General features: G+C 45.6%; 1 protein-coding gene across 8 annotated transcripts in view; it reads right to left on the reverse strand.

Moving 5' to 3' along the window:
* KDM2B (lysine demethylase 2B) overlaps window positions 1-15,907 on the reverse strand; it is a 103,703-nt gene that overhangs the window by 59,134 nt on the left and 28,662 nt on the right. For 3 of the 8 annotated variants that reach the window (XM_071445048.1, XM_071445049.1, XM_071445050.1), the window contains exons 7-8: window positions 9,507-9,600; window positions 8,501-8,654 (exon numbers count right to left, since the gene is read on the reverse strand). In XM_071445048.1, the coding sequence (XP_071301149.1) occupies window positions 8,501-8,654; window positions 9,507-9,600 (248 nt within the window). Of the gene's footprint in view, window positions 1-8,500; window positions 8,655-9,506; window positions 9,601-10,362; window positions 10,503-10,562; window positions 11,309-12,959; window positions 13,136-13,158; window positions 13,312-15,907 lie in introns of those variants that run through there. The other 5 variants (XM_071445055.1, XM_071445052.1, XM_071445056.1 and 2 more) reach the window with 5 other exon arrangements.

Consider the following 15,907-nt stretch of genomic DNA (forward strand, 5'->3'; position numbering starts at 1 on the left):
AGAACTGAGAATGCCTCGTGCTAGGTAGCATTACAGAGCAATTTCAAATCAAATGTTAACAACCCTCTGAATCCCACTGTGCTGGGGATGAGAGGTTAAAGCAGTGAAAGGTTAAATGGGATGCTCACAGCCACACTTCAGGACTAGTCACAGCAGAAGGGCACCTTGTGACGTGCAGTCTTACAACCCTCAGTAAATCAGTTCTATTTATTCCCCCAACACTTACAGTGTTTACTGAGCACATGCAAGTTTGTGACTCAACCATGTCCATGACTAAGAAGTAAACTCAGTCTGTTCCATACACTTGGCTCTCAGACTGGCACCTCCAGCATGGCTGCAAACCATCTCAGCAGTGGTGGTGGGCCAGGGACTGTGGAACTGGACTGAGGCACACCAAACTTCCTTCACACTGCACCACAACACACCTTCAGAGGTAAAAGATTTCAAATTATTACCAGTCCTCCTTCAGGGATGAAAGTTTCATCACCTACAATCAACTTCCTGAAGTAACCAAGAAATCGTTTTCACTGCAAGCCTCAAGTGAAGGGATTTAACATTTCTGGTAGTGGAGCTGATGAGACTGTTCTGACCCAATCCTACAAGGCACTGAATTAATTTCACAGGCTCCAAAGAATCTTCTATCACAACGAAAATCCAGGCACAGCAATTCAGACAGCCACACACCAGCTCCTCTGCCTCTGCATTGTTTGCTTGGTCTGTCAGGAGCTGAAGCTCTGGCTATGCAAGACTGTAGCCTCTGATCTCTGCAGTGAAAAAGGAATTGATCCTGCTAATGATCTGGGACCCACAGAGACCTGACACTTTTTTCCCTCTTCTTTTTAATGAAAAGCATTACAATTTATAAACCAGCAGACAGCAAAGCAACATGGGGGGCAGTCAATTTTCTCCTGACTGTGCAGTACTTTCCATTAAAGCTGTGGCAGCTTTCCCTCACTTCCAGATCAGTGAGGGAGCAGGAAAATGCCATTCAGCCTAGAGGGTTTTCCAGCCAGCAGCCACAAAAGTGCTCCTCCACAACAATTTTTCAACCATAAAGGCCTGCAAAGCTCTGTCTGGGAAGTCCTTGAGCCACAGCAGATGGCAGGACTGGGGCTCTCATTTAAGGGCAGGCTGGTAGGAGAGTGATAGGAAGGAAGAGAAATCAGCACTAGAATTTTCTCCCTGGAAACACAAGCCTATCACTCTGGATACATTTTCCGGAATTTCAGAGTCACAGAATGGTTGAGGCTGGAGGGGACCTCTGGAGGTCCAGCCCCCAAGACCATCTAGAGGCAGCTGCACAGAACTGTGTCCAGATGGCTCCATGGCATCTCCTGGGATGAAGACTCCACAGCCCCTCTGGGCACCTGTTCCAGGTTTCAGTCAGCTCACAGGTCTGACTCCACACACTAAATGTGATGTATATAAAACCAGCAGGTGGCTCGTGGCTCTGGCAGCCCTCAGAATGATTCCATCTTTCCTTCTCTGGTTAGCATAATTTCAGTTACAGAGATCCAGCCTGTTTATTACTTCCAAATCAAGAACAATCAACTCGAGAGGATTTTTTTTAATGTAAGGGTAGGGTGGCAACTACACACCTCAACACTATAAATACTTCACAGCTGAAGTAGTTCAGCACCTCACATGAAATACCTCAGTCTGTACTAAGAGCAAACTACTACAAAAATACATGATCCTCATCCTCATCTTTGGGAAGGAAAACAGATCCAAGGTGAAGGAAATTGGGGCCACTGCTTCCATTGGGTAAACAGAGATTTCTGTGGTTGGGGGGAAGAGTGGAATCCAAATGCTGAGGCAAATCAGGGTCCCCAAAGCCAACTCATTGGCTGGGTGCTGAAACACAGGGTTGGTTTGCATGACAATCCACTTTATGGTCAGGTTTAGAGATAAACAAACTGAAACTTGAAAAAGTGAAATGACTTTCATGGTCCTACAAGTGAGGGGTGGCAGAAGACAGCTGAGAGCCAGGCAGTCACCAGCAGAACACTGAGGAGTCCTCAGCACCCTTCCCACAGCAGTTCTCTCAGCACAGGTGTCACTGTCCAACCTTACTGCAGCTGTTATTTTAGTGACATTATCAACATCATTCAAAATACAATTTGCTATCAAATATTTACAATTTGATTAATAGGAATAACTGAGCTGATTCTTGTCCTATTTGAAAGGTTAAAAGGAGATATCCCTTCATTTAATAATCAACAAAATTAAACCCCATCAATGCAGTTGTTCTTTGAGTGGGTGCTTCCACTGAAACCACACAGTAGCCTTCTCCTACAAACTGTATTTCTTCAGTGAACATTTCACACTGGAGTGCAGCTGGTTTCATTGTTTCCTGGTCTTTGGGTCTCTCAACACACCTTCCTTGACTTCTCTACCCCTATGAGATGCCAAGGGTTTTTGTGTTAATAACTGCTAGACTTTCTTGGTAGTAGTCCCAGTATTTTTGGGAGAAATGTGGAAGGATCTATCACTGGCTTGAGCCAATGCTCTAACAAATGGTGTTCCAGACATGACAAACCCTGCACAGAAAGAATAATGAACACAAATATCGTTTCAAGCATCCATTCTTGCAGAGCTGGTACAGTGCAAACTGAAAATCTTCTGTAAAGTATCTGAAACAACCTCTGGTTCTGTGGAGAAGGTCTTTAATTCCCTACTTGCATTTATAACCCAGGACTAAACATCTTATAACAAGCAATTAGTACCTTCATCTCCCAGCTGCTGAATTAACTGAACACTAGGTCCTTCAAGCTGCAAGTATTTCTAATAACAAGATTGAAAATATTGCTGTTAATGACACAGTTGTCAGTAGCAAAACCCTTTAAAACACAGCAATAAAATCCACCAGGATTGGGAAAAGAAAAATAAACGAGAGACCAAGCAACAAAGTCATGATATAAAGTCCTGGGAAGTCAAGTTCCTACCCCTGCCAAGGCAGGGATGATTTCCAGGCATGGATCTGAGAAAGGCACAGATGATGCCTGTGGGTGCCTCCCCTCACACAGCTCAGTCCTGGGGAATCCCAGATTTCCTGCAGTCCATGTGCTCCCACAGGCAGCATCCAGCCAAGCCCCTCTGCAGGACACAGCCCTGTCAGAGGAGTCACCTGCACAGAAAATAGATTTTGGTCACTCAGCTGTGCAGCATTTCAGTCACACTGCATCCCAAAATAGCTTCCACTTGCCTGAGGAACGTACGTGCATAATTGGAGCTGCAGAGACACGAGCACCAAGAGGTGGATTCCAGGGACACAGGACAAGGTTAGACAAAAAAGATGGGAAAACTGACAAGGTACAAAATCCCAGCAAGACTGGCACAGATGCTACAGAGGAAAAAAACACCCGACATGAAAATCTCTTGTTCTAATACTAACCAGGCTGTGTATGCAGAAAAACTGGAGGTCAGCACCACAAAAGTAGAAGTAGGAGGAAAGAGAGATGAGCAGAAAACAGGAAACAGTTTCCATCAGGGTAATGTATTGTGGAAATGAGCTCTGAGGAAAGAGAAGCTTGGATGGCACATTCAATCCATTCCCACAGCTTAGCTACAGCACGACTCAGAAATAAAGGAGGAGGATGAATGTTCATTGTGACCATTTGCAAACAAAAACACCCATCTTGTCAGCTCCCCAATTACCACGGTTTTTAAAGGGGAAGACAAACCTCCAGAGCAGGAGGTGCTGCACGTGTGGTGAAGACAAAAGCACAGCCAAGGGATTTGTTTTAATGTCATCCACCACACCCCTGCCTCACCTTCACCTGTGCTGTTACGTTTTGCCGGATGCACTGCAGGTCTGTTGACATTTCAGATCGTGTCACCTGTGCTGAACAGCCTGTCATGTCTGCTCCTGTGTGTCTGACTGCCAGCTCTCACAGCACAAACTTCCCACACAGCCCCCAGTACCGACACCTCTGGGGTGAGTTCATCAGTTCTCTCCTCAGTGGCTGCTCTGTGCTGCTCACACAAACCCTGCTACTGCTGCACAACCCTCTGTGCTTCATGGCTTCATGTGAGCCAGGAGACAACACCTCACCTCTTGGGAATTGTCTCAAAAACGGAGAAAAATGCCAAAAGTTTCACTTTATCCTTAATGCTAAAAAAAGCACTGGAATAATATCAGAACAACTCGAATAAGGACTGAAAAAGTCATAAGTCAGTGGAACGAGAAATCGTTAATTTTTGTCTGAAAGCCACAAACAAAAGCACCTGGTAAATATTACCTAAAGCTACAACTGAATCCTACAGATGAGAGGAGGACATTGACTGTGTGGCTCTGAGGACAGCCATGAAGCAGGAACATTCTTGCCTGTGGGTGACCATTTATTTCCCAAGCAGTGCCAGTGACACGAGGTGGAAGCAGCTCCTGCCCAGTCCTGCCCAGCACAGGCTCAGCCACGTGGGATAAATGGATTTGGGAGCACAGACACTGCAGTCACTGCTCACAGCCCTCATGTCAAGCCTCAATAAGAACACCATCCACTTAAGGTTTTTCTGAAGTTGAGGGTTTTTATTTCAGCTCCTGGCGATCAATAAGTGCTTTTTCCTTCCCAAAACAATCCCAGTGTATGAAGCCAAGCCAAGACTGAGCAGGAATTCTCTTCAGGAGACTCAGAAATGCTCTCAGCTGATTTACAGTTATGAATTATTCCACCACTCCTAAGATACACTTGAATATTTAGATGTTATCATCTCTAGTAAATCAAGAAGGTAAAATTAACAGTAACAAACACTTTTTCTGAACAGTTAAAAGAAAGATATGATCTCATTATCTTTTGAATTTTATAAAACAAGTATTATTAAACATTGCAAACTTGTTAGAAGATTTCAGTGGGCTGCAAATTCCTACTCAAGGATGCAATCATCCATCTGAGAATAATGAAAAAGAATATTAACTTATAAAGCTATGGGGCAAACAGCCTACAAGCTCCAAGCCAAAACCATGGTGCTTCTGTTTCCATTAGTAACTGAACTGATATTTTTGCCTTGTGATATAGAAGTTGCCACACATTTTCCTGCAATTCTACAGCAACTTGGGGTGGAAAAGATGAAATATATATGTCTCAAAAATAAAAAGTGACTAAAGAGATAACCTGAGAGTGGGCACTGCCAGCAAATCAAATCTCAAAAGACGAATGACTGCATCATAACAGTGCCCACAACCAAATCTATCAAGGAAATACCATGTTTACATTTTTAAAGTTAAGTATTTACTAATTCTGTCCCAGTAGTACAAGTAATACAGCAACTCTCAAGCTTAAATTGTTTTTAAGAATGAGGCAGACCTTGGCATTAGGTACAGAATCAAAAATCCAGCATCATGTTGTCACCTTCCATCTGAAAGCAGACACTCAGAGCAAAAAGCCTCTCCCCTTTGATCCCCTCCACAATCTTCTTCATGTGGTCCCTGAGGTTCCAGGCACAGAGATTCCATTAATGTCAGTGGAAGCTCCCAGAATGGGAAAAGCTAAACAGCAACCAAAACCAGCCAGGCAGCTCTGCAGCCCTAGCACAACACCCTGCAAAAAATGTACCAGCCAGAATTTAATAGCCTGTCATTCTCCTGCTGCAAGGGCTCTGTGCCACCTTCTGGCCCCATCACACAATAATCCATCAAACTCTCACTGGCACAGCAGAGGTGACCTAGGACCACACACTCCTAATAGGCAAAATGCCACTGATAACCACTGAGACAGCATCTGAAACACTCTGAATCCCTGCAAATAGCTGCCTGCAGTCCACACAGAACATCTCTTTCTGTCCATTCTCCTTCCCAAAAACATTCATCTGAGAAAGGTCATTATTTCTGCATTTGACTGGAGACAACAACTCTGGAGCACTCTCAGGTAACCACAATAATTAAGAGAGACTCTAACAGCATGTTTCCATGCCAAAGGCCCTGAAGTGCAGTACAGAGAACATAAGAAAAATAAAGTAAAACAAACAGCTTACTCCTCAGTGGAACACTGCCAGCTCCCAGGTGAAACACAACTGTTATGAAATTGCATGCAGCAACATGAGAAGTTTGAAGAGGAACCAGAAAGGAACATCATCTAGTTGACAGCAGGTCACCCTGTCTGGAGTTTGATCACAGGAATGTTGAATAAATCAGCACTGCAGAAAATGCTGGAAAATGCACCTTGGCCCATAAGAACTCACTGTGCTGATGGTACTGAGCTCAATTCCTCCTTGATACCACAGCTGGGGTCGTGCTCTCAGTGCTCTGCAGGGTTACAAACACCAGCAGAAATCTACTGGTTTAAACTTAATCCTGAAAGGATGATGGCAGTGATGGAGAGGAAAATACCCCGAGGCCCTGGTGAGCACTATAATTATGCCTTCCCTAAGAATGATCCCCATTCTTGTCCAAGTGGTTTGTACTTTTGGGGATTTACTGGATCTACTGCTGATCCCAGATTCTCAGACAAACCTTCCATTTCCCAGCACACTGTGATTTCAGCCCCTCACTTGTCCTCTTACAGTCTTCTCTACCTACTTCACCCTCACAGTGCTATGGTACAACAGCATTTCTAGGACTACTCCCAGAAATTACTTGAAAGCAGAAGCAGAGCAGGAGATTTTATGGGAAAGGTCCCTTGCTGAAATGTTCCCCATTCACAGCCCAGCTGAGCACTAATTCCTCTACACTTTCTGTGAGCAAACCTGTAATTAGAAGGTATTTCCTCATGGATGAGTTGAGGCTGGTCAAGGGTTTATCAGGCTCAATTGAAAATACAGGACACGCTGGTTTTACAGACATCCATAAACAGAATCTAAACACTAAGAACACTTCTAAAGCACATAAAAACCACTTTCAAACATTAACTAACATGATATGTGCACAAACCAGAGCAAAGAGGTCACAGGAATTGACCTGTTTTACACAGCTGTGCTCAATTCACTGACCTGGAACAGCCTTTAATTAGGCATTTCCATACTCTTAAAACAAAGGCAGAAATAATGCCCTTTCACACAAATAAGAGATTTGCAAATAAGTTTTCCACACAACATACAGCAGAGCAAAAATCCATGAATCTATGAGGTGCTTACAGAGAAATTATTCATAAATGCTTTTCAAATCTGGCATGGAGCCTAAAATGTCTGAGGTATTGGGATTTCTGTACTTGGGGCTTTCCTAAGAAAACAGAAACTCCAGTCAAAAACCCATTTGGAATCACTTTGTGTCAGCCACCATGTTACAGCTGTGTCCTGTCCAAGCTCCCACAACCTGCAGTGTTCCAGCTGCTGAACATGACTAAACTGACACACAGAAAGTCTTACTTGTAGGAGGCTTTTCACAGGAGGATGGAGATAAATAGAAGATGCAGTAATGGGATCTAAGCAAACAGCACAGCCACACTCAAACACCCAGTTCAAACAGTAACAGCACATTCTGACCTGTTTCAAGGCAAGATCTAATTCCTCTAACAGATGAACTCCTACACCCTCAAAGTCATTTTGCCTGTCTGATTCTTACCAAATACTTACAAATGTGCACATTTGTGGCCTTCAATTGATCCTAACACCACTCCCCAGATGAGAAGAACATTGTCCCTGTCTCTGCATGACCTGCATTCTCTCTGTTTCTAGGGTTAAAAAATAATAATCCTATCTCCACAGAGTAATTAATTCCACAGCTGAAAAACTACCAGCCTGCCTTTCTGTCATGTAGAAAGTCTACCTATATTTATTTCCCTGGTGAGATCCAACAGACAGAGGCAATGTCTTAAATTATTATAAACAAACTTACAGTCCCATAATAGTCACAGAAAGCAAAGTCTGATATAATCTTAAATGAGGGCTGTTACACATTCCACCATCCTTAATCCAATTTAGGCAGGAGCAGACAGGGCTGAAGCATCAGCCTTCAAAGCAACAACTATTTGGTGGCTTTGCAAGATGAGCCTGGACCATGCAACACAGCCACTGAGGTGGGCAGCAGTGTAAAACTGAGGGTGCCTGGGCTGCTGGAAGATGTCCAGATTCAGCACCATCTGAACAGTTAGAACAATGAAACTGCTTCCCCAAGAAGCAACCTGAGGGAGCCCAGCACCTGCTCTCCCATCTCTCTTGAGTTCCACCAAGACCACCTCTGGCTACAGATACAGGCAAAGAAGCAAGTTCCTGAACTGCAGGTGAAACCTGCCAGAAGAGATCACAAAGAGAGAAAACTGTCTTTCCCAGAAAGCTAACAGCAGCACTCAGTGCAGCTCTGGTGAGAAGGGGTGAACTGACAGCTCCAGAGGCCCAGCTCCTCTCTCCTTTCTCCCAGTACACACACAATGATCACCACAAACACCTCCTCACAGTACATTTCCCATCAGTCTTAATTTCTGGAAAATGAAGCACATTTAGTCCCTGGCCTTTCTTCTGCCACAGCAAATAAAGAGGTCAGTATGGGGTTTAGGTGTGAAGAATTGTTTTCCACAGAACTGTTAGTAAAGCACAATCCCAGTCATTCCAGATTAGTTAACAGGGATACCTGAAGGAATGAAGAAGGTGTAGCCTTGCTTCAGCTCAATTCTTTGGCATCGTTCCACCCTGTCTCCCAGAAAGATATCACTTTGCTTTCCTGAGAGAACCCATTCTTCATAAAGTTCTAGATTCTGCAGAGTAGGTGGAATCAGCCAGAAGATCTAAAAACAAAAATGAAGATTTAATTATTACCAACAGTCAACAAAAAGAAACAGCTGAGAGACTCCACCAAGGCTACAGTGTGTTAGGCAAATGAGCTGCTTTCTGCATGAAACACTTGTTTTCCAGGTGCTGTACACAGAGGCACACACAGACAGCAGCAGCAATTAGCCCACGTGCTGGAAGAGCCTGGGTAACTGTCACTTGTCATCTCTCTTCCAGAAATATCTTACTCAGAAGCTGCCTGTGGTTTACCTGCAGCTCAGAGCAGTGTTGGTACAGAGAGGAACAGGAGCTGTACCACTGACTGACTTCAGCTCCCACCACACACTGGCCACACTACAACTGGGAAAAACATCCTAAACCAGGAAAGATGGCAACACAGCTCCACATGCTGTGTATTTTAAGGCTTCTGTGTCCTTTAATGTTTCAGTTCTGTCTTATTGTGCTGTACACACCAAAGAAACGTGGAATCTCTAAAAGGAACAGAAGCTTTAGCTACAGAGACTTGTGAGGGCACTCTGACCCAACAAGGGTACACACAGCCACATCTCACTGCAAGATGCTTCTGGACCACAGCAACAGCGAGCCTAAAAGCACCAGCACCAGCAAATAACACATTTGGTATTTCAAATAAATCACTTGTTTGTTTCATAACAGTGACTGGTGTCCTTCTAGTTCAGTAAACTCTGTGTGTATCAACAAAGCTGCTGAAACAGTCTGATCACTGGCTGATCCCCTCAAGGAAAAAAAAATTAAGAGAAAAAGAAAGGGAGAAAAAAGAAAAGAAAGCAACCCCTCCACTCTAAGAGGCATAGAGAAATAAAACCAAATATCAGAAAAGGTTCACCTACCTTCCCCCCACGGAAAACGTGATACCACACTGAAGTGCCACCAAAATCAATATGAAAATCAGTGAAGCATCCTTTCACACTCATCAAACAGTACCTGCAAGTAGAGTGAAGGACAAAAATGAATCAGTCTGAAACAGTATTTTTCACATCTTAATTTGCAGAGGTTAACTGCCTGTGCAATGCTGCTTCCACCAATTAAGTTTCTGCATTTACAGTACAGGAATTTGTCTCATGAAGGTAATGAGGTTTCTGGTGAAAAACACATCTCTCCATGTCTGAGTTTGCTGTTCATACAAGAGGAATTAAAGCTTCCAGAGTTAGGGAATAGAAAAACATTAAAAGTTAGGCTGTTCAGAAATATTTCCTATGGCACTGCCAGTCCCTGGGGTGATCTGTTTAATGCTCTCCTTCATCACTTCAGAGACACAACCTTCAGCAGAAGTTGTACACAAATTGCTGCAAAGTTTTGAAAAATCCAATTTGCTTATAAATCCTCCTGAATGCTCTTTACCTACTTGCCACTCATGCCATTTTTGCAAGGATTAGGGGACAGAAACCTCATTTGGCAAACTAACTCCTTTTTGTTCACATTTCTAGGCATTCTGCATCAAAATACATAAAGGACCCAGCTGGCAGCCACACTAACTATCAAATCCACTGTTCTTTACGCCGTCTTGATACAGGATTTGAGCAGTTTAAAGTCTGCATTGCTGGAAAAGACACAAGAGCTGTGGTCTGGCTGCAGGAATCTCCAGCCTGCAGCCACCATCTGTAACTAATGGCCGAATCACAGCCGCCCTCCTCACTGTAGGCACCTTTGCAAACGCAGGAAACACACACCACTTAACCCACTAACCTCTTTTCCTTGTTCCGGTCTCCGTTTCATGGCTTTTTTTTTTTTTTTTTTTTGGTTTGGTTTGGTTTGGTTTTTAAGGGGAGTTATGGAAACACTACCGGAAGGGGATTTGTTAAAAAAAAAAAAAAAAAAAAAAACAAAACGAAAGGATATTAAAAAAAAAAAAAAGGTTTGATTTAAGTGTGTCTTTTTCTGCTCACATTCAGGTAGGAGAAGCTCAGCAGTATGCAGCCGGCGTGCAGAAGTCCCTGTAGATGATAGGCTGGGAAGGACCTTACCATGTGTCTGCAGAAGGCTGGCAAATCACAGCCACTCTGGGTCCATAAGAGCCGCTGCCTAGCAACCACATCCCGAGCCGGAGTTGACAGAATGATACGCAATGCTGTCATGAAGACAGTCAATTTGTGGGCTTCAAAAAAGGTCCTGCGCCTTCATCTCACAATTAAAACCTCTCCTTGTGCAATTACACGTCTCTCCTCTTGCCCACTCTGGAATTTTTTTAATTTTTTTTTTTTTTTAATCCTTCAGAAGCAGGAAGAAGCTTTTGCTGCCCCTGGGGTATTTCAGATGCTTCAAAAATCACAGCTAGCCAAGAAGCTGTCTACACTCTCAATATGCTCCATTTCAAAATATGAGTCCTTCCCTCCCAAACACTTTTTTTAAAAAATTCTCCTTTTATGTTTTCTCTACCAAGATGTTGTTGATTACAAGTCAGATAGAATTTAAAAACAATAAAAGAAGCCCAGAAAGGAAGTTGCCTTTCTTCCAGCCAAACTGCAAAAAGTCACAGATTGAATAATTATTGCTCATTAGGAAAAAAAAAATCAGCATAGAAATTCTCAGCTTGTAAGCAGTGCTGAGTGTTAGAGGTTCATGTTGTTTTAAAGTAAAAAATTCAAATCCTTATGGAGTCAATTATTTTCAGTTTCCAGAAGGCCAGATATTAAAATACATCACACTAACAACAACAAATTTCTAGACAGTGCAACCTATCAACAATCACCCCCTGAATTAAGATATTCTGGAAGAGCAAACATGGCCTGGGCATTAGCTGGTTTTAGCTGTTCCTCAGTAGGCAATAATCTAAACCTGAAGCAGGCAAACTGTTTATGTTCAGAGAGGTAATAACAGGATTGAATCCTGTCAAATCAAAGCGCTTAAAATTTAGTTTTGTGAGAAAACACCAAAGCAGGTATAACTGTGAACACGCAACTCTTTCTTTTCCTTGTTTTTCCTCGTTTTCCCCTCTGTTTTCTTGAAACTCCTCTAAACACAATTTCCACTCCAATAAAGGTGATTTTAGTGAAAGAGTCACTTAGGGCGATTAATAAAAACCTGCAAAGCACTTGGAAAAATAAAGTGTTTTTCTTTCCATCCACAAACAAGCCATGCCTTAATTTATGCTGTTAATCTCCCAGGCCTGCTTTTGTCCAAGCCCAACAGCTCCCGGCCGGCTCAGGAGCCTGCGGGAGGATCTTCCGCCCTCCAGCTCTCTCCCTGGTTGCCAGAGTCTGGCACAATGCCTTTGCATTGACCTCTACAGCTTCCTCTTCCAATGTACACCGCAGTCACATGGTCCCAGCACACTCCATGCCACTGCTAATCTCAGGCACCGCTCGGCTCCAGCCCCAGCCGGTGGCTTCTCATCACCAACAGCTGCTAATTTGGGGAACCGCTCAACTTTTCAGGGTTTTCCGTAACAACGGTGGGAAAAAATAAATAAATGAGAAAAGGGGGGGGGAAATCCCTAACACAGCATCCACGTTAAAAGAAATCTAGGAAATACATCCCAGTGTGTGCTGTGGCCACAGCGCTCTGGGCCAGGACAGGTACAGTGGCTCCAGAACACAACCCCACATCAGGCATGGGGAGACAGCCTGACCAGAGTTACACCCTGAAAACACAAGCAACCCAAAAGATGCCCCAAGTTGAATATTTTCACAACTGCTACCACATCCAACCCCTGCACACTCCACTTTATCTCCCTGCACAGCCTCAGTCAGGGTTTTAAAACACGCAGCTGCTTGTAATCGTTTGGGGGGAGCTTCCCTTCCCGACTGAAGAGTTTGGTTTGTGTTCTCCACAAGCCTGAAATTTGTCCAGTTAATGTATTGTTATTTTGGAGGACGGATTTATGATGTGGAAAAAAGGGGAACTTCCCCCTCCCACCCCCCCCACCCACCCAAAAAAAAGAAAAAAAAAAAAAACTACCAAACCAGAAAAACCCCACAAACATCTGGGGAAATTTCTTAGAGAAATGATGCGAAGAAATATGGAGTAACCTGCAAACTCACGAGGAAGAACAAACACAGAGATCCAAAAAAAGAGAGGGAGATGATACAAATGAAGCTAAACCACTAAGCAAACACAGCGAGCTGGTAACACAGGAACAACACAGACACCGCTCCATAAACCAGCGCAGAGCCCACACTCCCAGGCAAACCCACAATGCACTCGCCACGCATCGCTACAAACCCGCAAGCAAACAGAGAAACAAAGACAGCGAGAGCCGCGCCGGGATGCGAAGGCAGCGGCGGGCAGGGCAGGCAGCGGCAGCGTTCATGCACATGGGCCCGGCGAGACGCGAGCGGACGCACAGGCAGCAGCAGCAGCAGCAGCAGCGTTACCCTGAGCTCAGCTCCTTCTCCCCCGCAATAGGCACCGCGCACCATACGGCTCTATTCCCTCTGGCATTGCGAGGGCTCCCCTGCCACTGAGCTCAGCCCATAAACCACTCCCAAACCCCAGCAGAGGCTTCTGTTTTTTGTTCGGGCCAATGAGAAAAGTATAGCTCACTCTTCCTTCCTCCCAGGAGCAGCGCCGGCTGGTTGAAATCCCCGAGCCTGAAACCGAATACCACAGACCCATGAGCCAACTGCAAGTGCCAGCGCGGGGAAAGGCGCGGGCCTGGCTCCCCATCCCCGGGCGGGAGCGGCGCTCCGGGTGTCGGGGGCGAGCGGCCCCCGGCAGCATCCCGGCACCGCGGGGGCCCTTCTGCCGGGCCTGCGAGCGGGGAACAAAGGCTACCTCGGGGCTCCTCGGCCCGCACCGACAGCGCTCCCACACTGGGGCCCTGCAACTGGAAGCCACGAATTGCGCCGCAAGACAAAAGAAACCATTGTCACCCGGCAGGCACCGGCCCGGCTGCCGCCCCCACCCTCGCCTCACCGGGCAGCGCCCGGCCCCGCCGCTGGGGGAGGGCCCGGCTGCCCCGGGGGGATGAGGGATGAGCCCCAGCATCTCCTCACGGAGGGCCCCGGCTTCCCTAGGGGTGAGCCCTGGCTGCTCCTGCGGGGAAGAACCCGGCTTCCCTCAAGGATGACCCCGCTCCCTCGTTAGGGATGCGAGCCCCGGCTCCCCGCAGAACCCCAGTACCGGAGCAGCCCTGCCCGTGGAAGGCCGCTCGGAACCGGCCGGAGCGGGCCCGGTGCCTGTGCCCTGCTGGGACCAACCTTCGCCCCGTGCCCGTCCTGGGGAGCGGTACCGAGCGCTCCCAGCCCGGGGGAACGAACCAACTCGTCACACACCGTGCTCACCACACCCCGCGCACTTCAAACGCACATGAAAGGCCCGGCTCCTGCCCCGAGGGGGTTACGGTCCGAGTCAGTCACACACACAAACAACAGCCGAGATAACAGAAGCCAGTTTTCTGCCATGCACCGGAGAGTTTGTGAAGTGCCTGCAAATCACATTCTCAGACCACACTGGCACCAAAGCAAGCGACAACACTTCCCTCGTCGCACCCTTGCCCGGTCCCAGCCCCGGTGGAACACCAAGGGTATGAGGGGTGGGCTCGGATTTTTTTTTTCCCCACCACAGTGAACTGAACCAAGCCAACAACTCACTGCGAGCCAGGCCTGTCTGCCCCTGGAACAGCACTTTGGTGTCTGTGAGAACACAACTCATTTCTTCATCCTGTGACAAGGCTGTTCAGCTCCAGGGCCACCACAAACTGTTGTAAACACTGGTGGTTATTTGAGTTACATGTGTGATGCTGCTCCTCCAAGTTCTACCTGAAGGAGGATTTGAGACACATGCACTGATCTGAAGATATCACATTTTATTTACTTTGCTAGCTTGGAAAGTCTTAACGAACACGCACTTATTGGTGTAAATTTTTTTGCTGAATTCTATTTATAGAGGTTTTGTATCAAAAGCAATCTACAAATGGCACACAAAGTGCAGACAAGTCTCTCACATGTATAAACCAGTGCCAGGTTGCCTTGTGGGACCTGCGAGCTCCCTCGATTCCCTGTCTCCAGAGGCAGCCTCAGCTTCTAATTAGACCACAGCTCAGCAGAGCATTTTAGCATCTGTTTAAATCCATCCCTACTTAGTAAAGGAATGAATAGAAAGGAACGGATGGCTGAACAACAGCCTGGGAGAGGGAGAATGGGGCTGAGGACATGCTAACAGAGCAGCATTCCTTTGCGAACAGGTAGATGTTTCACACAACATACCCCATCCTTAACTGAAGGCCAGCATCATTATAGAGACCTTTTACAGCAGTGCTTGGATATTTAAAGTAATAGGAAGAATTTTGAAGGTAAAAAGGATGTTGCAGTGACCAAAGCTTTCATTTGTTCCATAACACAAATATTACCAAGTTCTTAGAAATTCCTGGTACTGTTTCATGTCCTGAACTGTAGCTATTCACTGCCACTGCATTGTAAATAATCATGCAAGGCTACAAACACAAAGCCTAATAAAGAGGATAATAATTTCAGCAGGGCTCTCTCTTTTGATAAATGAAAAATCAAATTAGTACTTTTTTTTTTTTTTGATTGACTCAGCTGTATCCAGATTGCTTCAGTTCTGGATGAATTTAAACAGAAAAACAAATCTCAGCTTGTTTTGAGCTACCTGAAAATTGTGTTGGTGATATAACAAGCTTCTGCCTCTAAAAGCTGATGTTAAAATATCATTGCCTTTTTCTGCTGGCTCTTGATTACACAGCATCTTCCCACTCTCATCCAGGATCCCATGTCTGCAGGAACTTTTCTCAGGAACTTGCACCTTGGGATGTGAAAGAGGGGACATAAGCTATTGCCCCACTTCATTCAGTCCTGTAAGGCTCCTGTGAGGTAAGCAGCCATTTACCTACCGGCAGAAACATCCCTTCATTACCCAGAATTTTGGAAGAAGTGAATGGTGCGAGTCCAGGCGCAGGGCAGGGTGCTGTGGTACCCGAAGCAGCAGATGGAGCGTTCTCTAACTTCACTCCCAGCACGGAACTCGACGTGCAGGAGCCAAGACAGACATTTGTGTCTGGTAATGCCATCTGTGTCTGCGAAACTGCAGCGCTCTCGCTGGAGTGCTTTTTGTTTGTAGGGAACACGTTAATGGTGGGGATGGCATACTGCAAACTCTCAGCATTATGGGAATGCTGAGAACGAGAAAGGAATGAATCGATCCCATTTCTGAGCAGCAGTCATTAATAAAGCATATGAATATAGATGATTCACATAAAAGAATGGGCAGTGTGAAGCAAGTGACTCCACAACTGAGCATGATTTCCTTAGTAAGGGCTCAAATCCTCTGGATA

This window comes from Agelaius tricolor, unplaced genomic scaffold (genome assembly GCF_023055355.1).
Source record: "Agelaius tricolor isolate 1412-34295 unplaced genomic scaffold, bAgeTri1.0.p SCAF_20, whole genome shotgun sequence".
Taxonomy (NCBI): Eukaryota; Metazoa; Chordata; class Aves; order Passeriformes; family Icteridae; genus Agelaius; species Agelaius tricolor.